We start from the raw sequence: 20,627 nt of genomic DNA, 5'->3' as shown, positions 1-20,627 counted from the left end.
AAAAGCAAAAAAAAAAAAAAAAAAAAATATATATATATATATATATATATGTTTACCTCTTGCTAGGGAAACACCAAGGAGAATGACTAACTCTGCCCAGGGGTATCAGGGAGGACTTCAGGGAAGAGGCGATATTGGAGATGGGCCCTGAAGGATGAGTAGAATTTATCAAGAAAAGAAAGAATACTGCAGGTAGAGGGAACAGCAAAGGCATGGAGTTAGGTAAAGCCACAGCAATGTCCAGGGAACAGCAAAGAGGAAATTTTTTAGAACAGGGCTCTCAAAGCTGACCAGGTATAAAATCACCTGGAAGTCAATGTACAACCCTGGACACTGTGGAATATTACACTCAGTTTGATATATAAGTTCCATGTTAAATCATCTATCTTCAAAATATTAATTTCTACAACAAACAAATGGTAGCAGAGAAGACTGAAGGAAAATGTACAGGATAACAAACAAAATGGGGGGGAGGACTTGTTTTTTTGCCATAAAACAGCTAGGTTTCCATTAAAGAATTACTGAGTACCAGGTATGGTGCAAGGAATTCAGGACCTAAGTGTGAATAAGACAGGCAGGATCCCTGTCCTTCTGGAGCTTACAGGTTGGTGGGGAAACAAGGTTATCATACTTACTTGTATTGATATGATAAGTGTTAACACACGTATTGGGAAACCTACAGCAGAGAAACTCAACCTGTTTAGGGAGTCCAGGAAGGCTGCTCATAAGTGTCTCAAGAGCACAGACTATGATTCTCAGGGGTTAATGCAGTGGGTAAAGGGCAGAAAGGAAGAAGGGAGCAGCTGCACAAGAGGCTGGGAACTACATCAACATGATTTCTGCACAGAGCTCCAAAATACAGTGAAGCAGAGGGAGAAGCTCAGACCTGAAGGCTATGTTCAAATGACCAGTTTTTTACAAACTAAGGCTGCTATAAAATTATTGTCAACCAAGCTCCAATTTGATGTAATCTGTATAGTCACTCCAAAAGATTTCCAGTCCTAATTCTACAAATAAAGTGGACTGAATTTACAAGTGTAGCACTTACTCAATTTGGAGGTACGGAATCTGATCAAAACAGAGGGGGCTGACTGTTCAACAGGATATAAGTGAAACAGGGGAAAAGAAGAACTGCCTCTCCTAGCATAAGGGTATAAAGGACATAAGAGTTAAAAAATGGGCCAAGGAAAAGCAAAATTAGGGGGAAAATTCCAAAAAAGAATAACTTGAATAAAGGGATTAACTGTAGTGACTGAGAAAGAAATTGGGGGAAAGACAGGTTAAATTAAAAAACAAAAACAAAAAAGGGATCACATTCTTGGCTCCTGGCTTTAAGGAATGAGGGTAAAGTAGCTGTTGAAAACCTTGAAGAAAGGCAACCCACCCGCCCCCGTGTGCCCCCGGAAGTGCTGGGTCCTGGCTCCGGAACTCCATTCCCAGCAGGCCACAGTGTTGTCAAAGGAGCCTGTCACAAGCTTCTGCTCATCAAACTTCACCGCTGCACAAGTGTGGGTCTGGATGCCATAAACACACTGCCCTGTGCTCACATCCCATAGTTTTGCAGACAAGTCATCTGACCCTTCAAGAGAAAAACAGGGAGGTTAGTAAGAAAACAAACACTAAAGAAGGAAAATCAATTCCCCAAACCATGGTATTCTTAAAGGAGAACATTAACAGTCACCTCCTCTAGCACTCTCACTTAATAGCTGGGAAAACCAAAGCATGGAGACAGTAACACAACTTGCTCTGGGTCACCAGAATACTGTTAACAGCCCTGGGACTGAATCCAAGCCTTTTGGTTTAGTCCTTTTCCCTTAACTTTCCAGGTTATAGCGTGGTGTTAGACTAAAGCACCCCTTGGTGCTTCCACTTGTAAATTTTCCCAAATCTTTGGCTATCATGAGCTCTCTGATTTAAGCTTAAAATGGTGGGTACCACCTATGACTGGATGCGTACACTTGCATGCCTGTCCACTACCCAACAATTCTGAACAAATAAAGAATGGTGAATAGTAAAGTTGTCTGCTGGAACATGTTCTACTCTAAGGCAAATCATAGATAAGCCTCCAATCACTGGTTAACTTCTGCAAAGGCTAATTGCTAATTTCTTGAGCCATCTTGAAATATGTGAAGGAACTTCAAAGAAAACTAGACATAAATTATTCTCAGACATTCACAACAACTCAACAAAGAGCTTGTAAAGCCTCTTAAGAGTCTGCAGAAAAGAGGGTAGGTTTTACTTCTGCCTCTGATGAAAATATTATACTGATTATGGTGACAATTCAGGACTTTGTCTTAATCACATTTAAAATCCTAACGATGAACTCATGTCTCACAATTTACCTGTATAAAAGTAACAATAAGAACTGACAAAGAGGGAATTCCCTGGCGGTCCAATGGTTAGGACTCTGCGCTTCCACTGCAGGGAGAACAGGTTCGATCCCTCATCAGGGAACTAAGATACCGCATGCTGCACAGAGCAGCCAAAAAAAAAAACAAGAACTGACAAAGAAAAAAACATTCTGAAGCTACAAAAATGTAGTCCCTGTAATAAGGACATGGTATCTTGGAAAAGCACCAACTGATCATTTTTCTAAAAGCTTAAATGACTAAATAAAGTTAGCCACAATGCCAACTTTAAGGGTTGATCAAGAGCCACTGTTTCAGACAACGGAAAAATAGCTATCAGTTATGAAAGAGGCAGAGTATGAATTTCAACTGGGGCAAACCCTATGAGAGCATACTGAAATGAAGACTATATTTGTTGTTATTTTACTATTTAAGGATTCAGTTTCCTCTCTATAAAATGAAAGGCGAGATTTGGCTGGTGGTTCTCAATGGGCATATGAGGCATCAGAATCATCTGCTGAGCTTTATCAAAACACACGTGCAGGACCCTATCTTCAGAGATTCTAACTTAGAGCATCTGAGGTAGGATCTAATTACTGTAAAAGCTTGCCAGGTGATTCTAATGTATTAGCAATGCATTGAGAACCAATGATCTAGAACAATACCATCCAATAGAAATATAAGGCAAGACACATACACAATTTAAATTTTTCTAATATCTACTTTAAAAAGTAAAAAAAAAAGGGGACTTCCCTGGTGGCGCAGTGGTTAAGAATCCGCCTGCCAATGCAGGGGACATTGGTTCAAGCCCTGGTCCGGGAAGATCCCACATGCTGCAGAGTAGCTAAGCCTGTGTGCCACAACTACTGAGCCTGCGCTCTATAAGCCCGCAAGCCACAACTACTGAGCCCACGTGCCACAACTACTGAAGCCTGCCCGCCTAGAGCCCGTGCTCTGCAACAAGAGAAGCCACCGAATGAGAAGCCCACACACCGCAATGAAGAGTAGCCCCCGCTCGCCACAACTAAAGAAAGCCCACACGCAGCAATGAAGACCCAACGCAGCCAAAAATAAATAAATTTATTAACAAAAGTACAAAACAGGGAAAATAATTTAATATTTTTAACTCAGTATGCCAAAAATATTATCATCTAACATGTAATCAATATAGAAATTAATGAAATAGTTTACATTCTAAGTCTTCAAAATCCAGTGAGTACTTCCTATTTCACATGTCAGTTTGAACTAGCCGTATCTCAAGCGCTCAAAAGCCATACGTGTTGAGTGGCTACCACACTGGACAGCACAGGTCTAGATAATCTTTAAGGTCCTCTCAGCTTTTTGGTCCAGTCAGCATTTTGTGACTATATTTCTAGGAAGCAAAGCAGGAAAAGAAATCATTTCAGATCCTATCTGAGCTTGGTTCTGATTTATTGCCAGTGTTCAGCCAGGGTCTCATTCATTCATTCATTCAACCCATATTTAGAGAACTTGTGTGTCGGGCAGGGCTCTTGCTCTTATGGTGCTTAGTCTTCCTAGGAAGACAAAAAGGCTAAACAAACAATAATAATTCAGTACAGTAAGTGGTGGGCAGTACAAAAGCCCACAGCAAATACAAGGGGGGGATAAAAGGAGAAAGCGCCCCAGGTGAAGCTCCGCTGAGTTTACAATTGTGCTCAACATCGAGGTGTTCCACAAACTCGCCTCAGGAGATGGAGCGACCAGCTCCACAGCTATATCCTCTACTCTGCTGTTAAGCCGGGCTGTGCAGTAGGACTGTTGGAAGAAGGAATTTCATGGCTTAAAAAAAAACCCCAAACTTTCAGGTATTAACTAGCTGAAATCTAAAGGATGAATAAAGTAATCAGCACCCTCTCCCCAACCGAAAAAAGCAGTATATGCCAGAGCTCAGCCAAAATTTCTGTAAAAGACTAGACAGTAAATATACTAGGCTTTTTGAGCCCTAGAGTCTCTGTGGTAATTACTCCACTCTGCTGGATCCAGCCCCTGCAGTCCGTGGTTTACCAATTGCTGGAACATAACTATTAAAGCACCTATTAAATATCCCTATATATTACATAAATATATGTGAATAGGCATTGGGGTCGATTCATAAGGAACTACTTGAATCCATTCTAAAAACTACCTAGGAATTATTTACAATGCTTGTCAAAATGCATTGCCTAAAACATGGACACTGATAACAGTTCGGTATGACTGGGAAATAGTGGCAAGGTGAGGCTGGAGAACTCGGTCGGGAGGATGTTTAACTATGACCTTATCTGCATTTCTGAAAGATCACTATGGCTGCATCAAAGAAAATGGTTTGAAGGGGAGCAAAACTGGAAGCAGGAAGGCCAGTTATAAACTAGGAGGGAGGATAAAGAAAACGTGGCCTATACATACAAAGGATTATTATTCAGCCTTAAGAAGGAAGGAAATTCTGACATACATGACAACATGGAGGAACCATGGAGACATTATGCTAAGTGAAATTCAGTCAGTCACACAAGAACAAACACTGTTAAGATTCTACCCATGAGGTCCCTAGAGTAGTCAAATTCAGAGACAGAAGTAGAATGGTGGTTGCCAGGGGCTGCGGAGGAGGGAATAGGGTATCAGTGATTAATGAGTACAGTTTCAGTTTGGGAAGATGCTAAAAGTTCTGGAGATAGATGGTGGTGATGTCTGCACAACAATGCACTTAAAATGGTTAAAATGATAATATACTTTACCACAATCTGATAAAAAAAGGAAAGATTATCTAAATTAATTATTTAAACTAGTTTATATAAGAAAAAATGAGGCCATTCAGTTTTACACCCTAATAAACATCAGAAAACAATCAGGTTGGGTAAAGAGGTTGTAAATGATACAATGTAGAGGAAAGTGAAAGGGGACTAAATGTAGACTATTTTTTCATTATATAAAAGGAGGAAAAAGCCCTCTCAACTCAGAAAACAATCTTTGATATAAAAATTACAGAGATGGGTAATGTAACAAAGGTAAGCAGAAAAATGAGCCGTAACCCAAACAGAGTAAGCTATCTTATCAAGTTAAGTTTAAATATTTAACTGGTAGAATCAGATCTCAGCTCTCAAACCACCCCTCTGAGTTATCTGACTCTGTTAACCAACTGAATAAACATTTACCAGTGCCTCTTCAAGTCAGGCAACTTTCATTCTCCTTCTTGAATCTCTCTTCATTACCCTTGTTTCTTTACCTCTCCCCTTTCTCTGAGTACACACTCAAAGGATCCCCCCTATGCTCTATCTTCTCCTCTCTCCATCTCCTTTTAAAATTTCACTTACAGCCATAGCTGTGATGTGACTAACTCCTAAATCATTCTCTAGCCCTGAGCACTCTCCAAAGCTCTCACCCAGCATTTCCAGATACTGTGGGAATCTCCACTTAGACATCCAACTGAATTCAGTTCATGCCAAATTGAATTCCATCTATCCTCTTGAATTTATCCCTTCATTTTCTATTCTTTTACTACTACTACTATATTCCCAGTTACACACGCAGCTAGAAGCCTTCAGCCATTTTTGAAATCTCCCTATTCCTTACCACATACCCGATTCATTGCCAAATACTGTCAATTCTATTTCAATAGCTGCTCTTCTCTGCAACTGCTACTTTTAAAAATCTCTACCCTTACTATCCTATATCTAGACCTATTTAAGCTCATCTTAACTGCAAGACTAGTAATTTAAATTGCAAGCGCAAGATGTGTCTATGTCAAAGGATATCAACAGAATTAGTATCATCTCCTAGGGGGAACACTTCAGAAATTTCTAGGGTGGCTTCACTGTCACAATGAGAGGACATTACTGGCATCTACTGGGCAGAGTCCAGGAATGCTGGACATCCTGCAATGTTTGCAGAGCACAAAAAGAATCTGTACTCTATATGACATTCCATAAGGTTCTGTCAGATATTTGTAAGTGAAAATCTTAGTTATCTGACTGAGCCTAAAATCTGTTTTACAAAGAGTATTAGCAGTTTAACTGTATACCTAATTTTCTATGAGTGTAACTACCAGATAAATTGAGGAACGATGTGCTTTCCTGGGAACTCTGCTAAGAGTCTTTCACCATTTGAAAAGATGGCGTCACAGATGATATCTGTGACACAAACACAACATTCTGCATTCACAGCTGTCATGTTCACAGTAATAGTACACATCTGATTACTTTACCACCTTCTAAGCCATGCTTGAGCACGTGTTCAATATGTATTACTTTAAATCACAGTCCTCTTATTTCTCCTCTGGATCAAAGTTTGGGTATTATATTGATTTTTAAAATGTGTACTTATAGATAAGTTACTTCCATGATTTTTACTTCATGATAGGAGAATACTGTAAAATATGTCATCAAAAGAGGACCTGGGTCTGACAGAAACAAGAAACACTAGTTTATCTGAAATGGAAAGCTCTGAACTCGGCCCTTTTTCTCCTCAAAAATCTTTCATAGTTTATAGAAAACTGTCCAAATACATGTTCCTGGCATTCCAGGCTTGTGAAAACACAGCCCAAGCCTATTTCTTCAGATTATAGTCTAGGAGTCTCTCCCTAATTATATTCTAAGATTTCAGCCAATAGGGGTTTTCTTTATTTTCATCCTCCATGCTTCATGCTTGGCCCTTTCGAATGCTGATATTGCTATTGGAAAGCCCTGTGTATCTCAACTCTCCAAAAATCTACACATTCTTCAAGACCCAACATAAACACTGCTCTACTTTCCCAAATGGAAGAAATCATTCCTTCTTCTGAACAACTATATAATTTTATTCCCTCATACAATTCAACAGTATCACTTTTTTGGTTGGTCTCTCTTTTAATTAAGATATAATTGACATATAACATTATATTAATTCCAGGTGTGTAATGTAATGATTTGGTATCTGTATATACTGTGAAATGTTCATCACAGTAAGCCTAGTTAAATATATCATTTGATCATACGTCTTTTATAGCTCTTGTTTTTCCCATTCGAATGTAAGCCAGAGGTCACAACACAGCCACTTACAGGTTGAATATGACCCAACCACAATATTTTAAAATTCTGAATAATACTTAAAAATTAATACTTTTTAAAAAACGAGGGTATTTCACAAAAATTTAGACTTGGAGCTTCTCTTTAAAAGTCAGATCTGACAACTCTGAGCCTGAATCCCACATGGCAATAATTTACTACAGTGGAGCAGCAGCTATCCACTTCAGTGTTTTCTTATTAGCCACAGTTCACACGGAGACTTTTACTTAATCAGGTTACCTTCCTGATCCCAGTGTGTACGTTTTCCGAGGAAAGAACTGCTCTAATTCAGCTATGCATGCCCTCACACAGTCTGTCACACAGTAGGCATTTTATAAATAAATACGTACTGAACAGCACAAAGCACAAGTTTCCTTTCTTACCATTTCAGAAATAAGCAGAATAACTACCTCATTGAATCCATACCATGTTAATTTTTAGTATTATCGATCTTTTTGGTAATACTGTTTTATTGCTTGCTTAAGGGCTAATCTGAGAGTCACTGTAAATTTACTGCCAAATTCAGAATTTCCCAATTTAACCACAGTGAAAATACAAGCTCTTAATTAACAAAGTGATACAAACACATGTTTAATTCTATTAACAAATATTTCTCACTAGTAACAGTCCCAGGAATGCTGCTTTAAACTAATGCTTTGGATCATTTTCAATAAACAAAGCATAATTTTCCATATGCCAACCTGGTGAATTTAATCATACTAAAAATAACATAGCATATAGACCCACCTGGAGAATAATCTTAAAATGCAGGGTTGGGTCCACAGTTATCTGCAGATATTAACTGTCCAGGTAGTTAAAGAATTCAGTGAATGTATTCCATTTACTTCTGTGCCAAGTAACAGGTTTTACGGCATTTTAAATGTGAAGTTTAACAAGAAATTAAAAAAAAAAAGCTGGAATTGGTTCTGAAAATGAGTCAACTGCCAGTATTGACCCAAGTGTGAATAAATGCCAAGCTCAAAGGCAATACGGCATCTTAATCTTTAAAAAAAAATTACCTGCCGGTGATCATGACGCAAAAAGGATACTGAAAAGCCATCACCACAGCTGGAAAAGTACATCAAAGTATAAAAGAACAGATGATGTTGTTCCAGTAATCAGGCTTTTTATAGGACAGGGAAAATAATGTAAGCACAGAGTAATTTCAGGATGGCAAACAAACAAAACCATGAAATGCCTTAAATTTAATGCTTATTTTATAAAACTGACAAAGTGTCTAGCATTTCAGAGAATGTCACCACATGAGAAAATGTACATCCTCAATGAATAAAGAAATGCCATTTTAAAACAATACTGAGAAATCATACCTCTCTTAATTATTAAAAATATTAAAACTGAGTCTAGTAGGACTCTGAGGGAGAAGCAGGTTACTTTAGACTTTGCTGTGGGCATAGCATCAATCCAATATATCTGGAAAGGACACTTAAGAGGAGCTAGAAAATCATTCAGACGTCTGGATCTTGTGATTCTACTCTGAGGCTTCTGCTCCAAATAAATAATTCAAGGGGAAAAAAATAATGCAAACAAAAATATTCATAAAAATAGAAACAACCTGAATATGCATAATATGGAAATGGCTAAATAATTATGATATATTTACACAAAGGAATAGTATATACTTTTAAAAATGACAACTATGTAATTTAGGTAATACTCAAATGTTTATCAGAAATCATCCTGGATGATTTCTAATCATCCAGAACATGAAGTATCCCTATACTATATATATTACATACGATGGAAATGAATAGGCATTGCTATCATTGATTAAGAACTGCCTAGAGCCATTCTAAACTTTGCTTGAGAATTATTTACAACACCTATCCAAATGTATTGCCTAAAACATAGGCACTAATTATAATCACATGTAGAAACACATGCCCATTATAATTGGAAGATACATATAATTCTAATTTTAATGATTACATTTGTTATAAAAAGTTACCTAACTACTTGCTTAGTTTTAAAATACCCAACTGTCTTCATTCCCATGCCCAAACTCTTCTAATTCTTCTCACCACAGGATCTTAGAGCAAGAGAGAAATATCTCCTTTTCCATATTTTACAGACAAGGGAATAAACACAGAGAGGTTACATAATTCTTCCAAAATGACCTATTTGCTAGGACTAGACAGCAACTTTTCTGTTTTTTCCCCTAAAATCATAGCTGATAGGAAAAAAAAAAAAAAAACCCAACATGGAGGACTGTACATGGAAGAAACGCACAGAAACAAGTAGAGCTTTCTGACACACATCACGTTTAAAAAAATGTCTGGAGCTTTCTTCTCATAAAATTTTATAAAAATAATTGTCTTCTCAGAGTGAAAAAGGATAAAGAGGAGAAAAACCAGTCAGGGATGGAGGGATAATGCCATTATAGATATCTTATATAATTAACAATTGCCATTCTCAAGCCTGAGGAGTATTTTGTTCTATTTGTAAGATTACACTCTATGAAATGCAAAAAAAAGTTCCAGGCTCTCTTACCTGTACAGAGGAGTCCATCTTTGTAGTAAAGTGCATACACTCTGGCACTGTGTCCAATTAATGATGAGGTCTCAAAGGCTTCATGGTCCTCCAGTTGCTTCATTCTCAAAATAGCCTTCAAATAAACCTTCTTCCAGTGCAAAGCGTCCTGAACAGAATCATCTATCTGCCAGCCCAAATTTTTACAGGCAGTCTGCCACACCTCTGTACAGGCACTTATCACCTTATTCCATTGTTTAGAGACGAGGCAGCATGTGAGTAAAGTCTGAGGATCGAGCCATTTTAACAAATAAAAACTGAGCTCCAGGGGAAGGAGTTTGAGGAAGTCCCGCTTGAGGAGAGTCTCCAGGTTATTGGAGAGATGCCTGAGCTGGACTGCCCCACTCAGACTAATCAGGTGATCCAGAGTTTCATTTTTCTGCAAGTCCGTCAGAGAAAGAAATGTAACAGAAATGTTATCAAGCCATGTCTCAAAGTCCTTTCTCTCCATAAGGTTATGGAAAAATTTACCTGTGGCACATCAAAATATTGTATTAGTTCTGCTCAAAATGACCGTTCAAGCAAGACTGCTAACAAATGAAGTATTAAAAATTAGTGTAAAAAACTTGGCATTACAACATTATGCTTAGTTACATTACAACTTTACAGTTAATACACTGTATTTATCTGAAAAATTTCCATGCACACAAAAGAAAATACATTTGTGAAATCATACTTTAACAAATCGTGACCTCCAAAACATAACTCAATGAAATTTATGCTGGTGTGTGCGTGATTTGCTCCTTTTGGAATCTAGCACATGCTACATGCATCTTCACAGTAAAAGATTTACAGAGTATTCATTCCTTATTAAACAGTGTATTCTATACAATGGAACCCCCATCAAAACCATCATAATACCATTTCCTTAATACACTCTCTTTGGGCACTAAAATCACAAAAATAAGCACAAGGACGTGACAACCAGAAAGCAAGTCTCCGGAGCAGTAATTTGAGACATTGGTCATCATGCTAGGTACAACGTGACCTGTTATTAGCATCACAGAACTGACTACTGGCTTTTGCAATAGATATTCAGGCAAAAAAGTTTGGGGAAGAAAAATAAGCAGATGCAGTAAGTTATACGGCTCATGTATTCTGGTTCTTCCACTTCCTTTATGGCACTGCCTGTTATAACGTGAATTACCAAAGGCCTTATCTGGCCTTACATAGTCTGTTTTTATAAGCCTCATATGAGCTGGTGACAACTCTTAACTTCATGTACCCCCAGAGAGCCATGAGGGTCCTGGAAGCCTGCACAAATAAGACAAATTAGTAATTCTGATGCTTAAAAAGCACCCAAAGAAAGGGACCATCATCTTTACTTTGCCGATGAGGAAGCTGCAGGTCAGAGAAGGTAAGTGATTTGCCTACAGCCAACAGAGCAGACTGAAAGCCAGTGCTCTCAAGATCAGTACTCTTCTAAACACACCAAGTGTCTCTCTCTGAAGCCAGCTACCACCAGGAGAACTGCAACCTGGTGGTAAAATCTGGGAGCACCGAGCCTGATTATATACCACCTTCCCCTTTAGGGCTAAATACCAAAAAAAAAAATTTACAAGTATCCAGCAAAACATACTATGTCAAGGTGTCAACACACTCTTAACAATGGGGACTAAACTAACAGGAAGAGAACAAAAAATAAAGCAAATCACGTAAAAACCATCTTTCCCAAGATAGGCCATGTTGGTAGATATTAGTGCTGGGTGATGGGTACAGGATTTTTATTCTATTTTCATATGTTGAAACATTTCAATGATTAAAAAAAGAATAAAAACTTTGCTTCTAATCTGATCCCTCAGTTTCCTATCAGATTATCATACTAATTTAAAAACTTTATGTCCAAATTAAGGGCTTCCCTGGTGGCGTGGTGGTTAAGAATCCGCCTGCCAATCCAGGGGACAAGGGTTCAAGCCCTGGTCCCGGAAGATCCCACATGCCACGGAGCAACTAAGCCTGTGCGCCACAACTACTGAAGCCCGTGCGCCTACAGCCCATGCTCCGCAACAAGAAAAGCCACCGCAATGAGAAGCCCTTGCACCACAACGAAGAGAAGCCCCCGCTCACCGCAACTAGAGAAAGCCTGAGCGAAGCAACGAAGACACAATTCAGCCAAAAATAAATAAATAAATAAAATAAATTTATTAAAAAAAAACCTTTATGTCCAAATTAAGGTAGAAGAGGAAAATAAAACTCCTTTCCATATATGTCACCTAGATCAATGTTTACACAAATATCCAGATCTCATCGTCCAACTTTGTTAATGTTAAGGTATGTAAAAATCATTTTCATTAATTTCCCAATATCAAATTTGGTGGGAATGTTATCAGACAAAAAGCAGTCAAAGCAAATAAACCTATTCCAATCACATCATCTGTTGTCTAATATTTTTGAACAGTGAATGGACTTTAACCCTCAGGGTTTGGGCTAGGTAGGATTTACTAATTTAAGGATTTATTTGGCTGCCAAAAAACGATGATTTCACCAAGTTTTATCAACTTAACACAAGATAACAAGCCTCCTGGGACTTCCCTGGCGGTCCAGTGGTTAGGACTCTGCGCTTTCACTGCCAAGGGCCTGGGTTCGATTCCTGGTCGGGGAACTAAGATCCCATGAGCCACTCTGCGCAGCCAAAAAACAAAACAAAACAAACAAACAAAAAACAAAAATAACAAGCCTCCTCCTTTTTCTGTATCCTAACAATCTTTTATCTATAAAATTTCTGGAAAAGTTTTACTTTAAAAAAATCATTCATAGCAAGACCAAAAAACAAAGTTTCTGTGGACATTCACAAAATGTCACAACAGCTAATTAGTTAACACTGGCCAATTAAAAACATAACCAAAACATCTGCCCAGGCATCATTTTTTACAGTGAAGAAGCAGGGGGGCTTCCTCTATCTCACCTGCACAGCCACACACAACACAGTATGCCACAGGTCCATCACAGAAACTCTGACATTTATGTAAGATGAACTGTTATTTAAATGGACACAATGCAAATTTATAATACCCGTGAAAACAATATCATTACCAAATAACTAAGAGACATCATACAGCATGCCAAATCAATGTACCCGTGACACTACAGAGATTATGGGACGAGTTTTCCAATGAGCACCTTTAAAAACCCAGCCATTTCTGATATTTATATACTCTCCTAACTCCTAATAAGAATTTTTCTTCCCACTCTTACATTAGAAATTGCCCTTTAAGCTACTGAACCCTTTACGGGAGGCTCTTTTCCAGTTCTTCATCTTTCACTGTCATGAAAAAGGCATCTTTTTAAAATAAAGCAGGCCCCATTAACTTTGCAGAATGCACTATTAAAAAAAAAATCAGCTTTTGTTTCTCTAAAAAATTGAACTGACTCTGGAGAGAACTTTCTTAAGGTCACAGGTCTAAACTGAACTCTTAGAGAGCCTCTAGGAATATCATGTACTGGCAGCAAAGGTCCCATGGGGAAAACTTCAGGAAGTGGGATTTCAATTCAACTGAAGGAGGAGCTTTTAAAACACCAGAGCTTTCCAATAATGGAACAGCTGCCTCCGGAGTGGTGAGCTTCCCATTACTGGGAATGGTCAAGGACAGCTGGATACAGAGGCAGAATGAGGTAAATGAAAATGCTTTGGAGCAGTCAAACCTTTTACTGATTCAGCCACTTCCTCTGTGATCATGGACATGTTCAACTAACTTCTAAGCTTCCGTTTTGTCCTCTGTAAAATGGAAGCTAGCTCACCTTGAGGGCTGTGAGAATCAGGACCAGAGTAGGGACATGCCTAGCACAGAGCCCTTCTAAGTTTTATTACTATGAATACCTGGCAGGAAAGCTCCACGAACATCCCTTTCAACCCTATGACATTACCACAGTTTATCTTAAGATGGCTTAAAATATACAGACCAAAAAACTCAAGTGCTCAAACTTACTAGGAATTTAATTTTATAATGAAGGGCAGTTACTAACTTGAGGCTATGATTTCCCACTAGATGCATTTTCTCTCCACCCTCTCCACACTCCATGGTGTCTCATCCTTTTTTTCCCCCTCACTTAAGACTAAACATTAAACTTGCCCTTCGGCAAGACTGTCAATAGTAACAATCACAAACCTCTGAAACAGATGGATGATGAAAAGATTCCTAAACTGGGAGATGGGAGACCTGGGTTTGGTCTCTGGTTCTGCCATTAACTCCCTATGTTCCCTTAGGCAACTCTCATCTTTTTTTTTTTTTTTTTTTTTTTTATTAACTTATTTGTATGTTTATTTTTTTTTGGCTGTGTTGGGTCTTCGTTTTTTTTTCTGCGCGAGGGCTTTCTCTAGTTGCGGCAAGCGGGGGCCACTCTTCATCGCGGTGCGCGGGCCTCTCACTATCGTAGCCTCTCTTGTTGCGGAGCACAGGCTCCAGCTGAGCAGGCTCAGTAGTTGTGGCTCACGGGCCTAGTTGCTCTGCAGCATGTGGGATCTTCCCAGACCCGGGCTCGAACCCATGTCCCCTGAACTGGCAGGCTGATTCTCAACCACTGCGCTGCCAGGGAAGCCCAACTCTCATCTTTGTATTGGTTTGACAGACAAAAGTACTACTCATAGATATTACCTCACTTGATTTTCACAACCTCGTGGAAGATATCAGAACTACCCTTAACTAATAAATGAGGAAATTTATGGCCCCAAAGGTGGAGTGACTGTCCCAGGGTCCCACAGGAAGGAGCAGGTGCAACATCTTTCCCAGCCCCCACACTCCAAAACCAAAACCAAACCAAACCTATACTCCCAGGTCTTACTAAAGATACAACATTCTCGATTAAACATGATGAATGCATTTTCCTCTCCTCCATCAGGACCCGGCCTAATCAAGAGAGAAAGCAAGACACTTGTTGTCCTTGGCTTCATCTTCCCGCTCTTTTCTTATTAAGTATAGCCAGGAGTTTAAGAGTACAGAGGCTCTGAACTTATCTAAATGAACTTACATACTTATATTCCGAATATTCAAGAAGCTAGTAACACTGGTTGCTTCCAGAGAATGCTGGAGGGCTGAGGAATAGGGCTGACGGTCCCTTTATGAATTTAAAACCGTGTGAATATCCGTTCTATGTAAATCCGCCTTCAGTTTTAAGATGAATTTTTAAAAGCCTTGAAAGAATACAAATAGTGTTTCTAAAATAAGGGCTCTGCAACCCCACTTGTTGCTGGGTGACCCTGGGCAAATCGCTTCACCGATCTCAAGCCCAGTTTCCTCACTTATAAAAGGTAACCACGAACAGGTAACCCTACAAGGGTTTTTACGAGGAATAAACAGGATAATGCACTTAAAACGTTTAGCACAGTACCCGCACACTGTAAGCCTACAAGAAATGCCGATTACCATCATTATTCAGCATTAACATTGTTATCTTTATTGCCAGCAGCACTACACATAACACACCTGTTTCCATGGCATACCCACAATTATGGCGCAGTCCCTCACATTACTATAGCGCTTTATACTTCATAAACCACCTCTCCACACTTCATCATCTTTCAAACTCATGGCAGCCCTGGGACATGACTGTTAACTCATTTCGAAGCTAAGGAAACTGAGGCACTAGGAGGCAGTCACTCCGAGACTCAATTCTCCCATCTCTAAAATCAACTCCAGATCCCTTCAACCCGTTCGTCGCTCCCCGGTCCCCTGCTCCCGGAGCCGTGTTCCGCGCGGCACTGACCTGAGCGAGCGCCCCGGGGCCCGGGACCTCGCGCCGAGCTCACACCGACTAGGCGCGCTCGGGCCGCCAGAGCCTCGCAGCGGCCGGATCCGCTCCGCAGCCATGGCGCCTGCAGGGAGAGAAAGACAAACAGCCCGAGCCGCGGCGGGTCAGCAGAGGCGCGGGCGCCAGGCAACCCCCTCCCCAACCCGGCCCCGCCTCATATACACACCTGGACCTGCGGCCGCGCTCGGAGTCCGCAGCCTCACAGGGGAGCGGCTTCCGGTGCTGCCTACGTCATCTCCGCGCGTCCCTCCACCCGCGGCGCCGGGCAGACGCGGCTGCACTTCCGGCCCCGCCTTAAAGGGGAAGTGGGAGAGCTGAGGAGCGTAGAGGGAGGCGGAGCATGCGTAGGTCCGCTTAGACCTGTGGCACATGGACCAAAGTTTACTTCCAGGCTGTACACACGAATTTGTGCCGCAGGTTTATGTCCGTCATCCAATCTGATCTTGCACCGACTGTGCGGCACTTTTTCTTATTATGCTTACTTTACGGAGGAGAGAGGGAGAATTTAAGAGACGTGTCCAAAGTCAAACAACGCATAGACATAACATTTATATAGACAATAAGACACCCGTATGTCCAGTTAGTGGTAGAGCACATCTAGGGTACTTGAAACGTGGGAAATAAAAAGTTGATTCTTTGTGGTGGAAACTAAACATGGAGTCCAGAAAGGTCTCAAGAGAGCAGATTTGATTCGGTAGGCAACAGGAAGCCTCTGTGAACTTCGAAGCCAGAGAATGACTGATGACAACATTACAAGAAAATTTAGGAAGACATGGGTACACAGATTGGATGAACTTTATGAAAGAAAAGGCAGTGCTAAGGTAATCAAGAAAACCAGGCACCCCTACCTATTTGCAGCAAATGGTCTCAACCCCAGGATGGTAGGAGTTCGATGAATGAAACTGAAAATTCCAGATGGAGCTGCCCCAGAGACAACATTGTTTCAACCTCTCATGGACAAAGAAACCAAATTGTCTAAGTTTAAGCCCAGAGGCTATCCAGGAGCAAAATTTATGGCTCATTAAAAAATGAAAAGAAAATTGCAAAACAGAATTTGTATTTAATTAAATCCAACACCTGTGTAACCATTCAATTTAGTATATGTAAAAATTCCCTTTCATTTGAAATTTTTTTAGGATATATATTCCCACTTTGTAAAAATCTCCAAGATTGCACAATGATTGTTGAGAAAACATAGCCAACTTTAAAATGTAATGAATTATTCCTAGCCAAACAACTACAAAAACTGCTATGAATGGCAGGTAGGAAGATCGACACACAAAAAGAAAAACCATGAAATATGGCCCGGCGTAGGAACAGAATGTTCATTACAACTGTTTATGTGACAGGAACATAAAAATATGCTGGATGTTTTTTCTTTCCTTCCTTCCTTCCTTCCTTCTTTCTTTCATAAACTTGCTGCTCAAATGGTATTTGGAGTAATTCCTACACATTCATGCAATAGGAAAATTGCAAACATCAAATGCTTAGTTTCTCTGACTCAGGCTAAAATGGACTACACGTTGTTTTCCATTTTGAGATAAAGTTGCCTGGGAAAGGTAGATGGATGACATATAATTTATTTAGGAATGTTCTTCCATGGCCTATACTAGGAATTCAAAATCCTTCTTGATGAGACATAAACCAAACCACAGCATAAGTTTCTTTGGGTAGAAAAAAAATGCACCCACTAGGGATGACAAGTATCCCTTGATATTTAACACATTTGTTGCATGTGCAGGTACCAGGGAGCAGAAACTACTCCAAGTGTTTAGTTTCTTGAGATGCACTCCTTCTGTGATGATGCTATGGAGAGATGATATGGGTGAACTAACTGTTCTTTCAATTCCCACACACATTTCACCAGGCACTTCACCAGGGTCATTTTCAAGAGGTAAATAAGGTTGGAAGCATTTGAAGAGGTTTGCTTTCTAGTCTTTGTTCTGGATTCACTGTAGCTGTAACATGATCAGCACTTGCTGTCCTATGGAGCCAGCAGGTATTCTGGGACAAAAGCTCAGGTTGATTGACAAGAAACCTTATCCTTAAAGTCTCAGGCACAAGGTACTGTACCTCAATTGCTGTTAGACTGAGTGATCCTGAGATACATTTGGGCATACTTTGGCATCTGGACTCAATAATTTCCAAAGCCCTGAAATCGTTCACAGACAACATGCAGGCAAGTTTCTTATAATCTTTGAAGCATTTTATATCTATTAAAATAAGCTTTTAGTAGGCTGAAGTTTCTTCTGTGTGTAAATCATCAGAACGGAGAAAATGGAAAGGAGTTCAGATTATAATTGTGAGAGTTTGTTTTGATTTGTTAGTTTTTCCGATTCAATAGACACGGGAAAGTAAAAGATGGAACTCAGGATTCTCTAGTGGTTAAGAGTGAGCTTTGAAATCTGACAGATTTGAGTTCAAATCATGGCCCTACCTCACCCTCTTATTCACTGAGAGATCTTGGGCAAATTCCTATACTGCCTGTATGCTCAGCTTAAGTTTGAAGATAACATATCTGAAAGGGATATTACCAGGGCTGAATGAGTTCAGGCATGTAAAGTGCTTAGCACAGTGCCTTACCCCCAGCAAGCGCTCAGAAAGAGATGTGTCATTAGGGAGTTTTTGTTGATTAAAATCCAATGAATAGAGATTTAATTCCTCCAATGTCCCCTGGCTCTGTTATATTGCAATACTACATTGTATATGCTCTTCCAGATGGAAAGTTTCCATCTCCTTTGATGCGGTGGAGTAAGCTTGGCACAGGTATGTCCTAGATCTCTGAAGAGGTGCTATACAGATAGCAGAAATCTGCCCATATTGATAGATGGATTAGGGGACATTGTCAAAACATATCAGAATTTATTGTTAAATTGAAAAGTCATACTAGAAGAATGTAAATGTTTGATAGTAGCCATTGTTCAGTGGCCAAAAAAAGCTAACACTCCATTGAAAAACAGCCCTTGACCTTTGTAGTTAGAGAAGAAACTGATCCAAGTGCTTCAATTCCAGAAAGAATATCATATATTTTCCTGTAGGCTTTTAGCACAATGGCACCTGTTACTTTATATCCATGTGTCTATGTCTGATTTCTCTTTGCTTCCCCAGTGTCTAACACAGTGCCTTGTATATAATAAGTAGGCTTTCCTCCAAGCAAGAAAACAACCAACATTTTATTCATGATGCCTGCTGTCCAGGGGGCCATGATATAGTGGGAGAGACAGATAACAGAACTAAATAATAAACACTTAAAACAGTGTAGCGCTAAGTGTTGTGAGAGGTACATATAGTGTTCAGTGGGGACAAAACCAGAAATGGAGATGAAGCTTGAATGTGTGTTCTTTTATTTAGGTGACATTCTGCAGACTTCGGACTCACCAGTGGTGTTTCATTCTGTTTAATGTTATTCTATTTCATGCCTTGCTTTTTGGGGCTGATTTTGTGGAAGAATATTTTCTGCATGCTTTGCCTTATATAGATATGAAAGTTCTTGAAATTAAGGATAAGGCAAGAAAATTGAACATGGAGCCCCTAAGAAGTAATCTTTCCAAATACTATATCCTGAGCCAGTCGGAGGTGTGTAAAGGGAAGAACATATTTTTGCTCTCTCTTATCTTCAGTAGCCCAGGAAATGGAACAAGGCGGGACCTCATCAGGAAAACCTGGGGTAACATGACCAGTGTCCGAGGGCATCCCATTCTCACACTGTTTGCTTTGGGAATGCCTGTTTTGGTGACTGCCCAGCAAGAGATAGACAAAGAGTCCCAAAAGAATAATGATATAATTGAAGGAATCTTCTTGGACAGTGCTGAGAACCAAACTCTGAAGATTATCACCATGACGCAGTGGGCTGTGACTTTCTGCCCTAACGCCCAGTTCATTCTCAAGGTTGATGAAGAGATGTTTATCAATCTACCAAGCTTGGTAGACTACCTCCTCAATCTGAAAGAACACCTTGAAGATATCTATGTAGGAAGAGTTATCCATCAGGATACACCCAACAGAGACCCTAATAGCCAAGAATTTGTCCCTTTCAGTGAGTACCCAGAAAAGTACTACCCAGATTACTGCAGTGGTGAGGCCTTTGTTATGTCCCAAGATGTGGCTCGGATGATGTACGTAGTTTTCAAAGAAGTCCCCATTATGGTGCCTGCTGATGTGTTTGTAGGAATCTGTGCTAAATCCATTGGCCTAATACCCATACACAGTTCAAGGTTTTCTGGGAAAAGCCACATCAGATACAACAGATGTTGCTTTAAGTTCATTTTCACATCCTCAGAAACTACAGATGCTGAAATGTCCCTGGCATGGAAGGAAATTAACAGTGGGAAAGAATGTACACTGTTTGAAACCTACTATGGGCTCATTTCCTGCAAACTTCTGACATACCTTGACAGCTTTAAACTTTTTCACATGGGTACCATAAACAATAATGTCATGTATTATGGTGATTAGGATTTCTTTGTTTTTCTTAAAAGTGTGTTCTTTAAAAATTACCTCCTACCTTGTTACAGAAAGTGTCCCTCCTTCCTTGTGTTTTATGCAGTTTCTCTGAATCTTTGATTGTACTCAGCAGGTTGCAGTGTTCTTAGTGCTCTGATGTACTACATTGAATTGAGATCTCATTTTAAGAAATTTAAGTTGGTATAGCATGATTCTTTTCAAAATAATACCTTCTGTCTAGAAAAGAGAGAACATTAAATTTAATTATAACCAAGAGTCTTGTTTCTCTTTACAATTAATGGATTTCTAAAAATCACATTCTATGGAACTGTCATGACTCAGTGATAGCAGCTGTGACTGATTTTTGAGAATTCTCAGAATTAAAGGAAAACACTAAATAAGGAATGTAACAAAATGTTCATCTTGTCTGTAAGATGAAGCATTTTAGTACTCTGGGTGGTGGAATTACACTTAAAAGTTTTAGCTACCTAGTATATATTAACTT

The 20,627-nt window shown here is 39.6% G+C and overlaps 2 protein-coding genes across 4 annotated transcripts in view; one reads left to right on the top strand and one right to left on the bottom strand.

Moving 5' to 3' along the window:
- The window catches only part of FBXW2 (F-box and WD repeat domain containing 2), a 28,589-nt gene extending 12,686 nt beyond the window's left edge, over window positions 1-15,903 (bottom strand). The window contains exons 1-4 of one of the 3 annotated variants that reach the window (XM_007451492.1): window positions 15,846-15,903; window positions 15,635-15,743; window positions 9,896-10,405; window positions 1,385-1,579 (exon numbers count right to left, since the gene is read on the bottom strand). In XM_007451492.1, coding sequence (XP_007451554.1) covers window positions 1,385-1,579; window positions 9,896-10,385 — 685 coding nt within the window. In that variant the 5' untranslated portion in view covers window positions 10,386-10,405; window positions 15,635-15,743; window positions 15,846-15,903. Of the gene's footprint in view, window positions 1-1,384; window positions 1,580-9,895; window positions 10,406-15,354; window positions 15,744-15,845 lie in introns of all 3 variants that reach the window. The other 2 variants (XM_007451493.1, XM_007451491.1) reach the window with 2 other exon arrangements.
- Window positions 15,904-16,413: 510 nt separating this feature from the next.
- On the top strand, window positions 16,414-20,134 carry B3GALT9 (beta-1,3-galactosyltransferase 9). Its single transcript, XM_007451498.1, has 2 exons — window positions 16,414-16,500; window positions 19,031-20,134. The coding sequence occupies exons 1-2, from the start codon at window positions 16,414-16,416 to the stop codon at window positions 20,132-20,134; spliced, it is 1,191 nt and encodes a 396-aa protein (XP_007451560.1).
- The last annotated feature ends 493 nt before the right edge of the window (window positions 20,135-20,627 follow it).

This window comes from Lipotes vexillifer, unplaced genomic scaffold (assembly GCF_000442215.2).
Source record: "Lipotes vexillifer unplaced genomic scaffold, Lipotes_vexillifer_v1.1 scaffold588, whole genome shotgun sequence".
NCBI lineage: Eukaryota > Metazoa > Chordata > Mammalia > Artiodactyla > Lipotidae > Lipotes > Lipotes vexillifer.
Note: the sequence above shows the minus strand (reverse complement) of the source record. Positions and strands in the feature narration are given on the sequence as shown.